We start from the raw sequence: 20028 nt of genomic DNA, 5'->3' as shown, positions 1-20028 counted from the left end.
GTTCTTGTGTGTAACCAAATGTCATTAGTCAGGGTAATTGATGCTGAGAGGTTGTGCACAGAGACAAAAGTGAATGAAGTGCAACACTGCATTTGGAGCTCAGGGTGAGTGTGATGCAATGACAAGATATGTTGGTAGAATGTTAAGTTTAATTTGCATAAGGAATGTTGATGACTTGAAACTCCAGCTGGACTGGTGAGAGAATAAAAAGTTGTGATGCGTTTCCTGCTTTATTTTCCCCTCCCTCTGCAAAGTGTGGTGCAGGTAGTAATAGATGTCAAGTATTCCAAAAAAAATGTTTTTGATTTGGAATACTTACTGCACCTGCACCAAACTATGTTGAGTTTTGAGAGTTGATCCTCCCCCATGGACACATCTAACCAGGTGTGAAACTCATTTCTACACCATTATCAAAACAGATCTGACTATTAAGCGTTTTATTAAGCCTAGATAGTTGGGATTTCAGGATGCAGGACTCCAGTTCCACCTCCCAAATAATCAGCCGTTGGAGAAACGCCACCATTGGTGCCTCGCTTGAAATCCTGACGAGAAAAACATTTACAATAGAAAGAAACTGTGATTAAAATACAGCCTTTCATCAATGACCCTTTTTACTAAATTATATAAACAGTTGAACCATAACAGAATGGTACTGTTTGGTATCTCACAGAGATATTGCAAAAAGTGCATAAACATTTTTGGTTCTGAAAATGATAAATAATTACCAACACAGAAATCAAGTACCAACTTACAAATTCACTACATTTCCTTGTACTTGTATCTCTACAATAATTTAAGCTGAACCCCCTTCAGCTCATGGATACATCTGTTTGACTCTGGGAGTAACATCATGTGATGCCTGTTCTGTTGGCACATTAATAACTTTGCTTCATGTAGTTTGTGCATGTGGAGCTTCCTGAAGGAGGTGCCCTTCTCCTCCCATGAAATCTACCGGTTTTAAGTTGAACATTTTGTGCCACTGAGTCAATTTTAAACTCCTTTCTACAGCAAAGTGCTCTACAGTCTAATGCTGTATATCAGACTGACGGAGCGACTACACCTTCACATACTGAGTGTGTAGTCGGGTCTTTTCTTTAACTTCACAATTCCACTTACTTGATTTCATACACTGAACCAAGTTATGCTACATGAGTTGCTTTGTTCACATGATTTGAAATGCTAAAAGATGTGAAAACTACAAGGCTTTGCTAAATTCTCTACATCCAGCTTAGTCTTGCACAATCAACACATAAAATAATGAACATGGGAGTGTACAATACTAGCTAAAGTTCACTTCACTGAATGAAATAGTAACTACATTAACAAAAAAAAATTTAATTGTTTAGGACATTAAATTGTGTAAAGCATATTGTTGTTGACTCGGCAACAAACATTTAGCGAATTTAAGTTCAACCCTATTATAAACCTTTGTAGTGTAGATAATTACTGCTTTTCCTAATTCATTTGATAAAGTGTATTTCCAGCTGCTGTCTGTCTTTACTGGGCTGTTTGTTTTGTGATCTGAAATTTAAACATGTTGATCTGTAGCATACAAAACTTACCAAAAAAAAAAAAAAAACCCTAAACTGTAGGAGGTGGCGACTGTGAATGTTCTGCCTCCTAGGACGGCCCTCTGATGTCACACGGCTTCGGTAGGTTGTGAGCGGATCGGCTCAGTGAACCTCCATTGCTCAACACACACGCTGGACAACGACCGCTTGCAAATACATCAAATTTAAGGATTACTCTTTGCTCTGGGAAGACTTTCTCCTTTAACTTCTGCAAAGGTAAGATCGTTGAAATAATTAACTTCATGATGTTTTCTATGCTGCAGTCTAATACATGTGAAAAGGAGGGAGATGACAGTTTTACTGCTCCAGCTGTTTTCTGGCAACCTGTGCATTTTAGTCACACTTAACAAATAAAAGATGGGTTATTGTTGAAGGGACATGTTGGACATGTTGCAGACGGTGATTCTACAGAACACTTTGTGTCTACTACCAATTATTTCCATAGAATAGAATGAAATAAAATAGAGTATGCAACAAGCAGAGTGGATTTGGAGAATGAATTACTGAGTTTCATGGAATGAAATCATAATATAGGAAGGATCAGGAGCAGTTAAGTTCATGGGGAATTAAGTGTTTCACATAGTTTTCCTCTTCAACAAATTGCAAAGTTTAGTTAGGGTTCAAAAATAATAATATAATTGTAATGTGACTAAACAGAATTTGTGTCCGTTTTTGTTGTTTGACATCAAGCGTGTCATGAAAAACGTAGCCCTTTATGCTATGGAAACACGGTTGACGCTCTGGAAAACAGTAGCTTTTTCATAAGGTTCCCACCTCCTGCATTAATCATTAGTGAGTTAATGATATTAATCAACTTCACATTAACCAATAACTTGCATCCTCACCCCAAATTCAATGTCTGAGATCTAAACGGGGAAAATCGACTTGTAAATACAGATTAATTCCACCTGCACAGAGACGCCTACAGAACATTTCACTCTTTTTAAGTTGGAAATCCTAAATTATTGCTCTCTACAACTTTTTGTCCCACACTACATATTGACTAAATAGAAAAAAAACATTATTTTCCCGAGTTTATTTTGGATTCATTCACTTTGCACCATTATGCATCCTTTAAAAAAATAAATATTTGACTACATCCTCACTTCTTTTAACACACAAACTTATTCTCAGATATTTAATTTGTTCCAACTTAATGAGAGCTCATTCAGGAATGCGCCATTTTAGGGCCACATCACTTTTATGCAAATTAGCCGCTGCCGGCTAACTCTGTGTTTACATCGACTCCCCTCAAATCTGGTTGTCTGCAAATTTGGAACAAACTATAGGAACAGAACTTTCCTTCAGTCCAAGTATTTCAGTAAATGCTGTGTTGGTAGTTTTCAGAGGAATCCTTCCTAAACTGATCTGAGCAAACTACAACTTTCCTTGGCGACATCACAGGGACGATGCAAGAAAAGAACAAATGAAGCCATGCAGCTCCGTTCTCTCCGACTGGATGCGCTGCGGTTTATTTACGTTTTGAATGAAGTGAGAAGAGCTCCGCTTGCGTTGCCAGGTTTAGGGCCGTTACTATTCTTGGGCTTACTAGGTAAAATAAATTGTGATAACAATTTACTTTAGTTTTTAAAGCAGGCAGTTTTGCAGACACCGGCAGAACGGCCGGCTAGCAGGAGATACTCTTATTTCCACAAACATGACAAACATTTATTTGGCATAATAGTGGACTATGACTAACTAACTATGCTCAGACCAGTCGACCAATTTACTCTACATTCTTTTTAGCCCAAATAACTACTCATTAACTATATCTAATTCCCATGAACATTTTCTATAGTATTCTAAAAACGATAAAAAGCATAAATGTTTTCAGATAACTGTGTGTAAAATGTAACATATGGATGTGATAAAGATTATCTCTACCAGGATTTCATGGAGAAAGACTGTAGCAATGACCTCACAAAAGCAGCACATCCGTCTTTAATTACAGCTGACCTGGTGTTGAACACATGTAGACATGTTTCTGTCAGCTGCGTTACAGCGTGAAACCCTGCCGATGTGAAAGAATAAAAGTCTTTCGTTAACCTGCGTGACTGTCTGAACTCTGCTTTATGACGGCTCACCACAAGGTTTTCTGACGTCTACCGCAGTCGATGCTGCTCCCGTTACATTTTACATGCTCTCAATGTTTTGACTAGACCTCCGGTTAAACTTGCTCAACAGGCATAACGCTCCATGCGGGAAGGAAGCCGAGGGGAACGGAGGAAGCAAAGGTTAAATCCGTGACCCTGACATCCAGAACAAAAAAAGCCCAGAGCTCCTTTTACGTTTAAAACTCCACTTGCTATGTTTATGTGATTTCTGATGAATATAAATGGCAGAGAATATTGCAGGAAAGATTAAAACAAATTGAGCCTGAAGATCATTATTCGATTTTTGGAGAGAGCAAGAAATGGAGCTTGTGCCAACACGCTGGATCGACCCAGCAGCTGCTCAGGAAGAACTTTTATTTGCAAACTCCAGGGACAAACTATTTGCAAAAGTGTGGACATTTTTATCTGTTCCTCTTGATCGACTAAAAATAACCCCAAAAGACGCTGTTAGTGGGGGAAACCCTCATTTCATTAAAGCTGTATCGGTTTGGAGTGGTAAAGAACGTTTGTTTTTCTCTTTCCTCAGATGGATCTGAGCCACATCGTGTTGCTGCTGGCGCTCCTCTCCTTTGACAAGGTAGTTGCATTTTATCGTTTCAGTAGAAGCAAACAAACATAATGTATAATACCAATTCTAGAACAATAAGAAAATAATTAATCTCATTTTTTTATTATTTTTCTTCATAGTATGCGTTATTTACATAAAATCTTTTCATCTAAAGAACTAAACGCTTCAATTACTGCAGTCAGATCCTGTGGAAACGGAAAATTTCAAACATCTCACATTTCTTCAAATGCAAAGACAACTGTTAAATGTTTCATGAGACCACTGTACAAAAACCGTGTCTGTAGTCAGAGGCTTCACCAATTGTGCTGGAATACAGACTGCTATGGGAAACCTTTCCTGCCTGAAGCCATCGGCATCTACATCAACTTTGACAAATTCTTAAATTAATAGCTTGGGGGACAAACACTGCAAGGATCATGTCTGAACATTTTAACTTTTTTGGTCAGACAATACTGATTTATGTCAGTCGTGTCTGACGTGTTTTCACAAACACCGCTTTACGTCTGTACCTCGTTTCGCTTTCAATTTTACAAACTGTAAATTTTTGTACAGACAATTAAGTTATTGTGGCTCTTAAAAAAATACATACATATATTAGAGATGTGCTGATCAGGATTTTTCCTGCCAATTCCAATTCCGATCACCCATGAGGGCCAATCACCGATACCGATCACCGATACCGATCACATAATTATTTTTTTAATCATAAGCACTACCGGTTACATTTTGTTAAAAAAGGAACCATGAATTCACCTTAATTTAGAAAAAAAACTTGTTTTTAATAACGTTTTCCAAGAAAAAACAAAACAGGCATTGTGCAAATTGTACTGCTATTGATAATACTATCTTTAACAGACTGATAACATATGAAGGCTCTGAAGAGGCTAAATAATGCAAAGAGTCAAAATAAAACCTCTCAACATTGCCAAAAAATTCAAGTATAAAACTTAACATTCAAAGGCAAAAACAGGATCCATTACAATAAACAATCCAGAGTTACTGAATGAAAACTTCCTGATAGCATGGCGGCTAGCTGATTACTGCTAGCTCTGATTGGCTGTTTCTGACTGAGCGGAGTAATTATGCAGAACAGGAAGGAGATCGATTATTTTTTCAGAGATTATCTGTCTCATGTTAGGACAGCGAAAGTTTTAATACGCATGTAAAATGTATTTTTTAAGTTAGATGCTGCAGATTCAAACAGGTTCGGTGTGAGAGTCACTACCAGGTGGAGCAGAACCAGCGTCTTACATCGCAGCTCGAAGACTTAAATCATTTTGCGGGTTATTTGTTTAGCTTTCTGACCGTCATACTAATCCAGGTGAGTGTTTGTAGCTGTGCGCTGCTTTACCTGCTGTCTGATCCTCCATATGTCTTTGTTTACTGCAGTGAGCCTCGATGTAGCCAAACTCCGTCAAGTATGTCATTGTTTTTACGCCATATTAGATTCGTCGTGTTGATGCATTTTGACCTGCTTCAATTTTCCGCCACAACACGCAAACTTCCCCATTCACTCAGTGCGTTGTAGTTCCACATTTTAGGATTTGTTGCTGCGCGTTTGCGCAGCGTGAAGGAAAGAGGAGACCAGCTGTACATGCAGGCTGGAAATGAGATGCAGGTGATCGGTTTGTGTGATCGGCAACAAGAGACCGGCACACCTCTAATATAGTATATAAATTTATAAAGTCATTAAACAACTCAATTAACATCAATTTAGGAATCAGAAGTTCAGCCTCTTTTCTGAATACATTTTATTACATTTTTTATGTTCTCAGAACTGCCTAGTTCAAAGTGAAAATATGTTACTTAGGTTGTGCGGTATTATCCAGACATTTTGCTTTAACATGTCCGTTTCCTTAATCGTAGCTGTTGGTCCAGGCCGACGATGACAGAGGCAACGAGACTCACCTGAAACACGTGACCCAGCGGATCGCCATGTCCCAGTTCCGCTGCTTCCAAAGGATAGCAAGAGGATCTAATCGCAAAAGTAATAGTAATGGTGAGCGATGGAAACGCTGCGTTTGGGAAGGCGTCGGGTTTAAAAAGCCTCTTTGATAAGGGACGACTTTCTAAAGGAACACATTTGTACATTTATGAGAAAAATGGACATTTAAAACTATGCTTTTTTTTTCCTTTTCTGGAGTGCAGTAAACTACTGCAATGCAACATGGGATGGATGGCTGTGTTGGGAAGACACTGAACCTGGAACGACAGAGCAGAACTGTCCGGACTACTTCAAGGATTTTGACACACGAGGTGAATTTCTCTGGTCCTGTAGGAAACGCACATTTTCAGATTGAGGGAAAAGTTATGTAAAATTAAGACTGACTGAATAATCGATAGTAAACGGCCCGCCTTGTTTTTGTGTTGTGAAATGTCAAAAGTTGACAGGAAATTCAATAATATGACATTCAGTAGTATGACATATACTTGACAATAACTAAAAACACAACTATGCTTAAGAGTCTTAAAAAACATAATCGAAACTATTAATTTGTTACATCCTAGGAATCAACTATTGGTTTGGATTTAATACATGATCCTGTATACAGAAAATATTTATGGAGGCTCCTATATTTACAAAACAGACCCCCAAAAATTACTAACAATAATACAATCTAAACCCTCCTAAAAATCAGTACTGTACAGGGGTTTCCCCCCAGTGTATTTTAAGTCTGGCGGGGCACCAGGCTTTACTTGTGCCTCCACCGGGCTAATCATTAGTTTTTTTAAAGTCTTTGCATTTTTTCATACTTTAGGTATTCATCTTCCAATCTTCGAATTACATATAATTATCAAGTGGTATTTTAAAATTCCTGCCAACTTTAACTTTAAACATTTTTCTTTTTACTCAAAAACACGGTGGGTGCTGGATGAATGACTGTCCTGGCACTAAACTACCGGGCCTGGGAAGTTTTCTGGGGGAAACCTTGTCATACACTGTCAACAAGTGAAAAAGTTGTCACATTTTTTGCACAGCAATAGCAGTAAAAGTCTGCACAGAAACCGGCGAGTGGGCACGCCACCCGTACAGCAACAGAACGTGGACAGACTTCACCAGCTGCAAGCCCAATGAAACTAACTGGACGGTAAGAAACACACACAAACACACACTTTACACAGAGTGAGCTGTGTGTGTCTATGTTAATGTCATCCCACCTTCTTTCAGTCTACAGCAATGACCCACTTCTACTTGATCATGATTGGTCATGGACTGTCGCTCGTATCGCTCCTCGTTTCCTTAGGAATCTTCTTCTATTTCAAGTAAGTTGCCTTCAATCGGGAATAAACTCACTATTGACGATTGGGACAAAATGTGCTTAAAATCTCCTTTCTGGTTTCCTCAGAACTTTGAGCTGCGAGAGGATAACTCTTCACAAAAATCTTTTCCTTTCATTTGTCTTAAACTCAGTGATTACTGTGACATGGTTCTGCATAAATAAGGAGAATTCGCTCAGCAGCCAGGTCGGACGGATTTCTATCTTACGATCGAACTAAAACGTGTTTTGTTCATCGAAGTGTGGAACGGTAATTGAGTCTCTGGTCTTTTCCTGTACAGGGCAGCTGCAAGATTCTTGCGTTCGTTCAAATGTACATCATGAGCTGCAACTACTTCTGGATGCTGTGTGAGGGCATTTACCTACACACTCTGATTGTCGTGGCGGTGTTTGCCGAGAAACAACATCTCATGTGGTATTATCTTCTCGGATGGGGTTAGTAAAAAAGACCTTTGCTTAAAAAAAATATATACAAATTAAACTGCATGTCAAAGTTGCTAAACTTCAAATGTCCCACAGGTTTCCCCCTTGTGCCAGCTGTTATATATTCAATCGCACGCACCTGCTACTACAACGACAAGTGAGTGTTTCTGATTCGTGCTTACAGATCAAGTGTTACATATCGAGTGTTTTGTTAACAGGCCGTCTGTTCGGTGAATTTGCAGATGCTGGGTCAGTTCGGCTACGTCCCTGCTGTACATTATCCATGCTCCCATCTGCGCCGCGTTAGTGGTGAGAGTTTTTATTGGATAAGCCAAATGTTTCGGTAAAAGAAGACTTTTTTTTTGTTTGTTCCTTAAGGCTGATTAAGATTTTTTTCTGATGTGTAAAAAGCTTTAAAGATGCAATACGTACCGTTTATTAAGCATATGTGTTTTATATATTTCTTAAAAGTATCACTATGTCATAACAGTACAGCAACATTTCCCCCAGAAAACTTCCTAAGCCCGGTAGTTTAGCACTAGGGCAGTCATTCATCCAGTGGCCTGTCTTGTCTTTGAGTTGAAATTTGAAAACATCACTTCATAATTATGAACACCAAGTATAAAGTCTTAAAAAATGCTAACATTTTAAAAGTACTTAATTACATCAGTAATGCTTAGCCTGGTGAGGGAACAAGTAAAGTCTGGTGGCCCGCCAGGCTTATAATATACTGGGGGAAACCCTGTACAGTATGAGACAGATAATCTTATAGTACCACACAGAAAATACTGTAGCACTTCTTGTGTGGTACTAAAAAGTGCTACAATAACTTAGTTCAACAGTTTTCTGTACAAACAAGAGTGTGACTTTGTTTTTTTAAAATAAATCCCTCAAAACCACAATATTGGGATTGGGGTTGGGATCAATCGCCCTGGCCCTTGTAGGTTCAGATTTTTTTTAACCATTAATAATAAGCTCCTTCATTTCAAAAGTGTATTTTGTGTTTACTTGACTAAGATTTAAAGTAGTTTGATATTCTGAAACAAACATGTGTGACAAACAAAAAAAAGCAGGAAATCATGAAACGCACCACTCTACTATTGTGATAGTCTAACCTGGCAGGTATTTGAAGCTAAAATCCGTCTCTGTGTTACACTCTTGATCCATTTCTAATGTTGTATGTGAATTTCCTCGTTGACAGGTGAATTTCTTCTTCCTTCTGAACATCATTCGGGTCATCATCACCAAACTGCGCGTCACGCATCAGGCTGAATCCAGCCTGTACATGAGGGCGGTGAGGGCCACCCTCATCCTCATCCCCCTGCTGGGCATCCAGTATGTCCTGCTGGCATACAAGCCCCATGACCACTGGATCTCAGAGATTTACTTATACATCATGAACATCCTCATGCATTATCAGGTCAGCGCCGAAAGAACGCACTAGTTTGTTTTACACCTTATTTCATGAAGTATGACTTGATATCATCTAGTCTTATTTTAATCTAATCTTTCGATTGACATTTAGGGTCTCTTGGTTTCTACGATATTCTGCTTCTTCAACGGGGAAGTGAGTAGTGACCTTAACTCCAAAACATACTCTCTATTTACAGTTTATGCTCTACAATTATTTCAGTTCTAATTAAACCTAACCAAATCCACTCTGCAAAACTTTTAAAATCTTAAATAGCCTACTGTTATTATGCAGGTTTTAAGTTGGGCTGAAAAAAGTAAAGTTTCATAATAATTTCTGATGCTTGGAGAAGATGGCTCTCCAGTTATTTCAACTGTATTCATTTTTCTAACTGTCTTGTTTTTCTTTCTTTGCTCTTTTCTTTCTGACATTTTCAATTTCAAGTCACTGTCAATTCAATGTCATTACAGTGACTGCATGCTAGCTGTCACTTTCTCACACACACAGCCCTACCTCGTACACAGAACATTTTGGCTACTTCATACCTCAGTAGCTGATCCGGCCTCGTGTCTCTCTCCTTCATCTTTCTCCTGCGATGAATCCTCCTCGATATCTAATTCATCTTCCTTCTCCCATCGTGCACCTGCTAGCAATTGAAAACGCATCAGTAAGCATGGCACGTTCTGCAGGCTTTTTAGTTGAGATCAATCAGGTTTTTACTGGAAATGGTAAGAGACTTACTTGGATCATTTGCTGATGTCAAAATCGTGGTGCAGGGAGGCGTCGCCGTTTGAGAGGGTTCTTGTCACATTGGTTGGTTAAGACTGGACTCTGTGAAGCTGAAGATTCTGGATCACAACCATAAAAATACACAAAAAGTTTTACAAGACTGGCAAACTTATTTAAATAAAATTACAAAAAAAATTACAAAACATAAACATAAAAATTTCATATTTATTTATTGACATTATCAATGTGCCTTCATAAATAAAACCCAAAAGGGGGTGCACCCTGTTAATCCCAGTTCTAAACGTGACAGAAAAACTGAAATTCAACTTTCAATTTCTATGAATCCATAAATTAGGTTTTTGTAGACAGCTTCTTCTTCTTTGACATCAATTTATGAACTTACTCATATTTGGGTGATTCTTTTTTTGCGGCAACATTTCGGCCTCAGGATTTTTGAAAAATAAAAAGTATATTGTTACAACACAACAACAGATGAGTCAGTCAGCAGTAGCTCTAACTCAGCTATCAGCAGGTGTTTAATGAGCTAATAGCAGCGGTAGCTAATCTACCACATTGATCACTTATTAATAATTGCAAAATAAACATTATGGCTTGATGTTTATTTTGTCCATTACAGTGGACTGAATATTCAGTTTTTTTTTGTGGGGATATTATTAGTACTATTATTAAAAAAACAATAGCAAAAATAATAATTTTAAAAACATTGTTATTATAATATTATTATTGCTATTGTTTTTTAAATTATAATAACTTTGTTATAATTCAATATTATTATTGCTATTGTTTTTAATAATAATAGTACCATTATTATTATTATTAAAAACAATAGCAATAATAACAATATTAAACAATAACTTTCTGTTATTATTATTACTATCGTTATCAATAGTACTAATAATAATCAATATAATAAATAATAAAGATTATTGTTTTTTGATAATTATTATATATTATATTAACATACTAATCTATTAATATTCATATTAGTATTGTTATTATTATTACAAAGAACAATAATAATTATTATAAACAAATTAACATTTTCTTCTATCATCCATCTATTATCTAATGTGCACAAAATCTTTTTGTACTGTGGGAGGAAGCCGGAGCACCCGGAGAGAACCCACTCATGCACATGGAGAACAAGCAAACCCCATGCATAAAAAACCCAGGCTGGGATTCAAACCCAAGACTTTACTGCTGCAAAGCAACAGTGCTATCAACTGTGCAGCCCTGATGTTTTACTTTTGATATTTTATTGACACCTAAGGAGAATTTAGAGACCTAACAGTCATGAATTCAGACTGTGGCCAGGAAGCCGGAGCATCAGAGAACAAAAGAGATGATTGTTGATTTCAGGACAAACAGGAGGATTAAATCAAACCCCATTTCCAGTGGAGGTGGTTGAAGAATATAAACACTTCAGTGTTCATCTGGACAACAGACTGGACCGAGACACAACAGTGAAGCGTCAGTGGACAGCTCCGCACCTCTCCTCACCCGAGTGTCCAAGACATACGGCCACATATCCGATGAAACGATGACAAAGTCGATCATCGAACTGTTGCCTAGGGTGTCCCAGTGCCAAGTGCACATATGGACACCCTTATGCCTGAACATGGTGTCTGTTATGGACAGTCCATGACGAGCACAGAAGTCCAACGACAGAGCACCACTCGAGTTCAGATCGGGGGAGCCGTTCCTCTCAGCCACACTGCCTTACTGTCATTGCCCACGTGAGTATACTGCAAGGACTCCAAGAAGGGTTGGTAATCTGAACTGTTGTTCGGCCCGTCAGCACAAACAGTCAGAACCCGTCCCCCCATCCGTAATGGAGGGAGGCTACCCTCTTGTAAACCCCAACGTACAGGCGCCGGGACAGGGGGCAACAAAGTATGCCCACTCTTACCTGGCGCCTCTCATCATGGGCAACTCCAGAGTGGAAGTATGTCCAGCCCCTGAGTCTTCCCCGGGGAAGACCCAGGACACGCTGGACTATGTCTCTCGGCCGGCCTGTGAACACTTTGGGATTCCCCCAGAGGACATGGTACAAGTTGTTGGGGAGAGGGAAGTCTGGACCTCCCTTCTTAAGCTGCTACCCCTGTCAGTCAAGAAGGTGGACAGCAAGAATTGCAAGTTCGACGTTTGGGTGGATATTTGCCCTGTTCGGCACTACATCTCTTTTCTTCACTTCCGTTTTCCTCTATAACGGACTCTCCCAGGGTAAAGTCTTCAGACAGATCCGTCTGAAATGAGTCTTCAGACGGATCTGTCTGAAGACTCATTTCAGATTCATCTGTCTGAAGACTCACACAATACCCTGTTGAATCATAACGATAAACTCCCCAAGATGAGGAAGTTTGCTTTTTGGAAAGACTGGAGATATTCTTCACTTCTGCAGTGTTCGATCCAGGGATATTGTCTTCCAACACCTTTTTACGGTCTGAAAACTCAGCGCAAACTTCCCCATCCGGGGAGTTTTTCCTACTCTTGGAAGGATTGAAAAGATATTCATCAAAAATATCATATTCTGAGCCAGGGCACTCGTCTTGAGAGATCCGTTTCTTCTCCGAGTACACTTCCCCAGCCGGGGAAGGAAGGAAAAGGTATGAATCAAACTCATCGTACTTGATCTCGTCCTTGTGACTATTAATATCGAAAGTAATTCCAGGGAGTACTTTGTTTAACACTTTCCTCACTCCTGTGGTTATCAGGTAGTCAGAGGAAAAAACATTGTGGCTGCAATTTCTGCCATTCTTAAAGTTCTTGAAAAGTGGTACTTTAGTTGTAATTGTCCAAGAGCTACTTGTATATAACCTTCTGTTTTGAGATGCAAGCATTTAGAACTTCACATGTTCTTTGATCTATGACATAGAGCTATGTCATAGATGAGGTCATAGCTACAATGAGTCTCTGTAGTTCTGGGGCAATGTCTTGCTTCTGATCGTTGCTAGGGAAATGGTCAGATCAGTTCTGCATGACTTAAACTATTAACCCTTTGCAACTGCGTCACTTAATCATTCGAGGCACCATGACAGACTTCAGAAGGGTATATTTCAGGAGTCTAGGGATTAAAACAGGAATTTTAATGGTTAAATATTAAGTTTAGAATGACAATGGTATATTAATACCATTAATTTAAGTAGGATTTTTCATCATTCTATCAAGTTTAAAATTTTGAATCATACTTGACTTAAATATCTTAAAAGTAAACTGAAATTTAACTTAAAAACATTTGCTGCTGTTGCAAAATGTGACAAGAAATTTTGCTTGATTGGAGAAGTGCTACAAATAAATAATTTTGGTTTAATAATTTTACACGTTAGCATAAAAATAGAATAAAGAATGATCCCAAAGAAATGGTGCTGCCGCTCCATATTTGATGGGTTGTAAACAACCCACTTGAACACATTTGTTCTCAAAGGGCCATGAAACCAGGTGGCTGAGCCTCCTGGCAAAGTCCCATTGGACAAAAAGTGGGATTTTTGACCCTGTATTCTGACACAAACTCAGCTCGTCAGCGACAAATATCGACAGCAATCGACAGTCTACGTTTTCTCTCACGGGAGTCGAATTCTGTCGAATGCCGAATCCTTGGAGGGGCGGAGCGGGCTGGCGGGAGGTGTTAACGACTCTACTTAGCATACGAATAGCCTAGCATATGCAAAGGCACTTCAACAGACCCACATGGATTCTCAGTAATTGGATGAAAGACAATGACATCACAGCTCATCATTGACATGTGATTGGTTTTTGATGTGTGCCCATTGGACAGCACTTAAGTCTTTACAAATAAACTCCGCCCCAATCATTAATATTTTTAATGCTGCATTTTAAAAAATCTATATAAAAATAAATGCTGTATTAAAATATATTCATTTGATATTGCTTATATGCAACATGTTCATATATGAGGAACATAAAAGAGACTAAGAAGTTTTTTTTCTTTCTTTTTTTTTTTTTTTACTGTTTGCACACAAAATAAGACATAAATGCTTGTCCATATCTGGACCATCTGGCAGTGTTTTTTTGTCCAAACATGATCAAACATTATGCTGCATTCAGGACAGGCCCAACTTCTCTCCTGTAGCATAGACCTGACGTCTCTTCCTGTAATGTAGTCCTGATGTCACTGAGCTCCTGGATGGAGGAACTTGGGGTCCATTCTGACACCGCCTCATAGCTGCCATCCTCCCAGAATGCCACCTCCTCTGCTGCCAGTACTCTCTGCCTTCCTCCATCAGCTGTTAATACAGAACAGACAATCATTATGAGCTACAGGCATCTTTTAATCATTATGAAACTACAGTGAAAATGTTTGTCAACTTCCAGCTTAGTATGCACATATAAGACATTAAAACAAACAAACAAAAAACACATTAATACATTCTTACAAAAACATTAAAACTTTAATGAAAAAGAGAAAACACTTGGAAACAATTGGAAGAAAAAATAATTAAAAGCAGTTGGTAATAAATAGTAAAACATAGTTCAAAAAACTCTGAGGAAGATAATTTGCTTTGATGGATTTTAATAAATCACAGTGCTTTGATCATTCAAGGAATTGTGACGTCTCTAGATTAGTAATAAATCTTACCTGCTTCTTTCTTTAGCTACATCCGGATGACTGGCAGTAGGTCCCGGATGCAGCTGGAAAACATTTTTGTGCATTGTCAATACATAGCATAATTAGATTATGTACATAAACAATATTGAAGCATAAAATATCAACATTCTAAAATAGTAGATACACACACAGTTGCGTCTCTGTCCTCGTCACGGACATCAGGACGTTCCTGAAGATTCTGATTGACACAAATGTGACTCCCATTCTGTGGAGTCTGTGGAAATAAATGTAAAATTAAAAAAATATTGTAGCAAATATATTGCTTTCTCAAAAATACATAAGTAAATAAGTTAAAATTATTCTCAACCAACCACTATACAGTCGGGAATCAATGCAGTGACTGTACATAATACATACCGGCTTCATGGCGCCGTCCTTATATCCGTCCTCCGTCCACCATGTTGTCTATCTCTACTACTTTTCACACTCTACCTTGCTGTACTGCGTTATAACAAAATAAATGAAATAACGGGAAGGTCAGTTTTCCTTACAAAAGGGTGATTCTTTTTTTGCGGCAACATTTCGGCCTCAGGATTAAAAAAAAAAAAAGTATTAATGTTTTAAGTTTTAAATATTTTGTTGCAGCACTGACATGTTTAACAATAAGAAATTAATAATGGGTAAGCTCAGGATTGGATAAATTAATAATTACATGTTTATTAACATGTAATAAACATGTAATTCATTGTCTCTGAATGTGTCCCACCCTGTTATGAACATTTACATATAGGCCACAAATAGTTAAACATTTAAATTTTGAAAAATAATGACTTTTTCTTAAAAAGAGTGTGTCCCTTTTACTATATAATATGTTTTATTCTTGAAATTGTAACACATCATGAAGTTACAAATCATTTATGTCTGTATTGTAAAGAAAAAACTTTTTTTTTTACCCATTATTACTGACAGCATTGAAAATATTGGTAATTTTAAAAATTTATACCAATATTTGCATTTATTGGTCTTCAACTCCCAACATGGCACAGAAACTTTCACAGTACTTAATGTTTCTGTAACAATATTTCATAAAAACATGTGTGGAATGGAACATCACACCCTGTTATTGTCCCATAACAGGGTGGAAAATTAATGTCTTTGATTCTAAAATCTGACGATTTTCATTATTAGTTGCAGGACTGGCTCTTTCAAGTCAAAGTATTGGTAGAATATTTGTCCTGGCTCTATTTGGCAAAAACAAGTGACATCCCTGTAGTGGATTTTCCCATGACAGGTACTCATTGTTCCCCTCACAGGAGTCAAAGCAGGTAACTAGTGAAATGAAAACAGACAAATAGCAAAGACATCTGATAATACCTCAGACTTGTCTGCAACTCTATTCCATCGTCTGAAATTTTTTTATTTGACTTAAAATGATCACTTTTCACCCTAATTTCTACCTTGTTTGGTTCATGAACATAACAGGGTGGAACATTTCTAACTAATCTACCTGTAGCTCTTTCGTTGAACAATTAAATAATTCAGATAAAAGCAAACATTCAACAGCAATGTTCTAAACAGAATAAAAACCCAAGCAAAATACATACAACATGCTCACTGACCTCAATGCGACAAGATGGGGTCAACAGTTTGGTGGCTCTCAGTCAAAACCGGTGGGAAACTAGATAACATTACAAGGCATGTTTTTGTGCTTCAACCACAATAATATGAAATTTCACCTGGATAAAGTAAACATATTCTATATTTTAGAAATTACCTTCAGTTGAAAGCATAACAAGATGAAATTTCAGGGAACTGATAGTAATAAAGAGCTAACGAGACGAGCTAGCGAGGTAGCGCCAACAGTGCTCTGTAAAGCCGGCAGAAAACTCAAACTCCGGTGTGTTTACTCACTTCAACTAGTTGCAGCTCAGACGTGGGCTGATAAACGGCAAAACTATCGACACGATTTGTTACAAGTTTATATCCAGTACTTTTTCCCATCTTAAACTGTAAAGAATCTCATGCTAAACAGTTTAGCAGCGTCTTCCTCTTGAGTTTCATTGATAATTGGAAAAACGGTAGGTTTGCACTGCCGTCACCAAGCGGTAAGGATTGTAGATAGCATGACAAAAAGAAAAGAAAAAAACTGTTTTTAAAAAAAATCTAATTTAGCCCAATGTCATCTGCTTTCTGAATATTTCTGCAATAAATCAACAATTTCATTTTCAAAATACTTAGGTTCTTAACTGTTTTTTTTTTCTGAATTTGCTGATTCCTGTAATGTTCTATTGTCTCATCTTCCACACAATAACAATTCCCTGTCTGATGTTTCCCTATGAAAAATAATGTACTATTTGTTCAGTCCAGTGTGTTCAAAACTAAGTAGTGAAATAATTCTCTTTTCTCCTGTTCATTTCTGTTTTTATTTCTCCAATTTTTTAAATTTTATAAAACCACCGTCCTTTCTTCTACTCATAATATGTTTTTCCACCTCGCTTTCATTTTTAAAAATTTTATTATGCCCTTTATTTCTGTTATACTAAACCAATACCCAACGCCATTAACTTAGTATATTTGTCTTCAATCACTAATCCCAAATTCAAAATCATTTCAAATTTGTTTAGTTTACTTTATTGCTGGCTTATACCAATAATAGTTATACTAATAATAAAAGTAGCCGGTAAAATCTGAAGTAATAGTTCGGCAGATCAAAGCATAAATGATTCTGTAAAAAGGAATCTCTGCTTTGAAATAGGAAAATGAAAAATATGATTTTACTGGTTAGAAATGTGTTGAACATAATGTGCCATAGAGTAAATCTGTTTCCATGAAAACTTTCTTTGCCATGTTTCCACCATGTGTTACAATTTCTCTTAGCTTGTTTCGTACTGAGTCAAACGAGACAAACTGTGAACGGCGTGCGTCTTCTCCCCTCTCTCCAGGTCCAGACTGTTCTCAGGAGACAGTGGAATCTTCTGCGGATGCAGTCTGCCGGCACGTTTGCCAACCCAGAGTTCTTCCGTTCGGCGTACTACGTGGCGTCGTCGCTCACCGAAGTCCATCGCTGCTACAGCATCGAGAGCCACACCGAGCACATGAATGGCAAGAGCTACTCTGACATATTCAGATCGGAAAGCCCTTATTTGAAGAAACAAGAGCCGTCATTCAAATGATTTTTTTTATTTATTTATAAACGGACATGCAGAAAAAAACAAAGTTAAGAGAGCAGTTTGGATTGTCTTCTTTACGTTTTTCACCAGACTTGACTTTTGAAGTATCAGCTCTTAGTGTTGAAAACATTGAGGCAGAAAGGAGTCAAATCAGGGCCAAGAAACGGTGATTATTTTCACTACTGTCTACTATTTCTGTGGGAGAATAGTGCAAAGTTGAGATAAATGTCGAAACAAAGAAAATGGCAACCGAGTGGATTTTCTCATGTCAACCTATGTGGCATTTATATATGAATAATTGCATAAAGCTAAACTTATGATGTTGCTGAATTTTTTTTGATGTTTCACTCCATTGGCTTCTGCTCACCATTTGCATTTCATGCATTTGATTTGGCTTAATTGTATTTTCATTTATGTACACAATTCTAAATGCTGGAGAAACGAGAGAGAGGTGTGTTTGATTATCAACACAGCATGTCGAGGCACGTGATGTGATATTTGTGAAGTTTATTAATAGGAAGCTACAAACACACTGTCTTGCAGTGAAAAGTATAACGTCTGATTTAAACTGTTTCAAGGCACAAACTGTTGGAGGCACAATCTGCCACATTAACTGTTTTTCTGCATTTAACCCAAGATGCTCATATTCCATATTTTGGAGTAACCTCGGTAGTCGAAACTGGGAATGCTAAAGCTTGGTTTTGGTTCCGAATCCAAATCCCTTAAGGGTTTGCCGATTGTTGTACTGTGACAAGAATTACTACTGTTAGCAACACAGTGAATTTCTCTTCAGGTATTAGAAGACTAAGCAATATTTTTTACATATGGGGACAGTTTCGTTGTAAAATGGTTTACTGACGCCTATGAAGAGGCTATTCTGGCACATTTCAAAATGTTTGTATGTGCAGCAGCCATGATGAATTTGAAGTCAGGCGAGTTTAGATTAAGCTTTCAAAGTCCAAATTTTACTTTCCCCGTGACTTCAACTCAAGTCACATGTAATACTTTCACCCGGCAGCTGTTTGGAGAATCCGGCTGTGGTAAACATTGGTTTGGTTTTTCTGCTTTCTCGTGAAGCCAAAATGAAAAAGTGTGGTTTTCTAGTACAAAAATGAAGTACGTGTGACAATTTCAAGTAGTGAAATAAATCTTTCGTGATTTTTGTCCTTCACAACACCAACTTATTTTTGACCGGTTTCCGGAAAAGGGAGCACCTGCTTCCTTTAGCGAGTGCCAGTTTAAAATTCTCCAATGAAGCTTAGACCCTAAAACAATTCATTGATATGTGCTTAGTCGAACATAAGCCCATTAGGTTACATTAAATAACCTAATGCTAAAATTAGGCTGCTTAATGTTAGCATGTCTTTGATTCATGTTTTACTTTCTTACTGGCAGTGTTGACTCTTTCTCAATGTCTTCCTGTGAAAATACACAATATAAAATTCTTATATTTACATATTTAATCAAGCTCACCTTGTTTCTTAAAGCAACCATTTTTGTTGTTTTTATAACGGTATTTAAACTACCAAGAGATTTTGTTCCTACTGAAGTAATAATACTGTAAATAAAGACGTTTTGATTTGAAAACATTTTGACTTTCTTTTGCAGATCCCAATCCCTCTTTTTTTCTTCTTTTACCCCCATTTTCTTTCCTAAAGAACAACTCACTTTGTTGCCTTTCCCACATATCTAATTGAGGGAGGAATTTCCTCGTCTGACCTCAGACAAATATTTCTTGCTCTAATGAATATTGTTTCCAGACAAAGCAGGGCGGGTTATTGTCTGTTCCGTGTCCAGAAGGCAAACGAGTACAATTAGAAAGTCCCACAGGAAAAGTTCTCTATCTATACTTTCGTGCCGTCGTTTGTCGAGTTCGATCCGTAGAGAGGCTGGTACGGCTGTGGACAAGTGACCTGATCAAAAGTACATGTGCAGCTGTGCGCGACTGTAAGGGTTTCTATATTCATAGACAGAGCTCGATTCCGGATAGGACTCTGGTTTCTGTGATTCTGGGAAACAACAATTATGAAACCGTCATGCTCTTTTTCATTTATTTATTTATTTTGTTCAGAACAGTTACATGCTTTGTACCTCTACGCTTTTTGCTTGTTTCTCCTTGCAGCTGCATGACAGATGGTTTAGTATCCCATAAAGTTTGATGGCACATATTTCCTGT

At 37.8% G+C, this 20028-nt stretch overlaps 1 protein-coding gene across 1 annotated transcript; it reads left to right on the top strand.

Moving 5' to 3' along the window:
* Nucleotides 1-1132: 1132 nt before the first annotated feature.
* calcrlb (calcitonin receptor-like b) lies at nt 1133-19439 on the top strand. Its single transcript, XM_014991596.2, has 13 exons — nt 1133-1787; nt 4212-4262; nt 6120-6252; nt 6402-6509; nt 7233-7342; nt 7423-7517; nt 7601-7718; nt 7813-7966; nt 8051-8111; nt 8197-8263; nt 9156-9374; nt 9480-9521; nt 17625-19439. Exons 2-13 carry the CDS (start codon nt 4212-4214, stop codon nt 17853-17855), a joined length of 1389 nt encoding a protein of 462 aa, XP_014847082.1. The 5' UTR covers nt 1133-1787; the 3' UTR covers nt 17856-19439.
* The last annotated feature ends 589 nt before the right edge of the window (nt 19440-20028 follow it).

Source organism: Poecilia mexicana, unplaced genomic scaffold, assembly GCF_051168715.1.
Source record: "Poecilia mexicana isolate PSO_F unplaced genomic scaffold, ASM5116871v1 scaffold_2, whole genome shotgun sequence".
NCBI lineage: Eukaryota > Metazoa > Chordata > Actinopteri > Cyprinodontiformes > Poeciliidae > Poecilia > Poecilia mexicana.
This window is presented reverse-complemented; position numbering and strand designations above follow the sequence as displayed.

What these genes read in the sequence shown, in the direction of transcription:
- calcrlb (XM_014991596.2), top strand. Translation starts at nt 4,212, where the DNA reads ATGGATCTGAGCCACATCGTGTTGCTGCTGGCGCTCCTCTCCTTTGAC. An exon ending in TCGCAAAAGTAATAGTAATG is followed by an intron (nt 6,253 to 6,401) that starts GTGAGCGATGGA and finishes TCTGGAGTGCAG; the next exon opens with TAAACTACTGCAATGCAACA. An exon ending in CCATCTGCGCCGCGTTAGTG is followed by an intron (nt 8,264 to 9,155) that starts GTGAGAGTTTTT and finishes CCTCGTTGACAG; the next exon opens with GTGAATTTCTTCTTCCTTCT.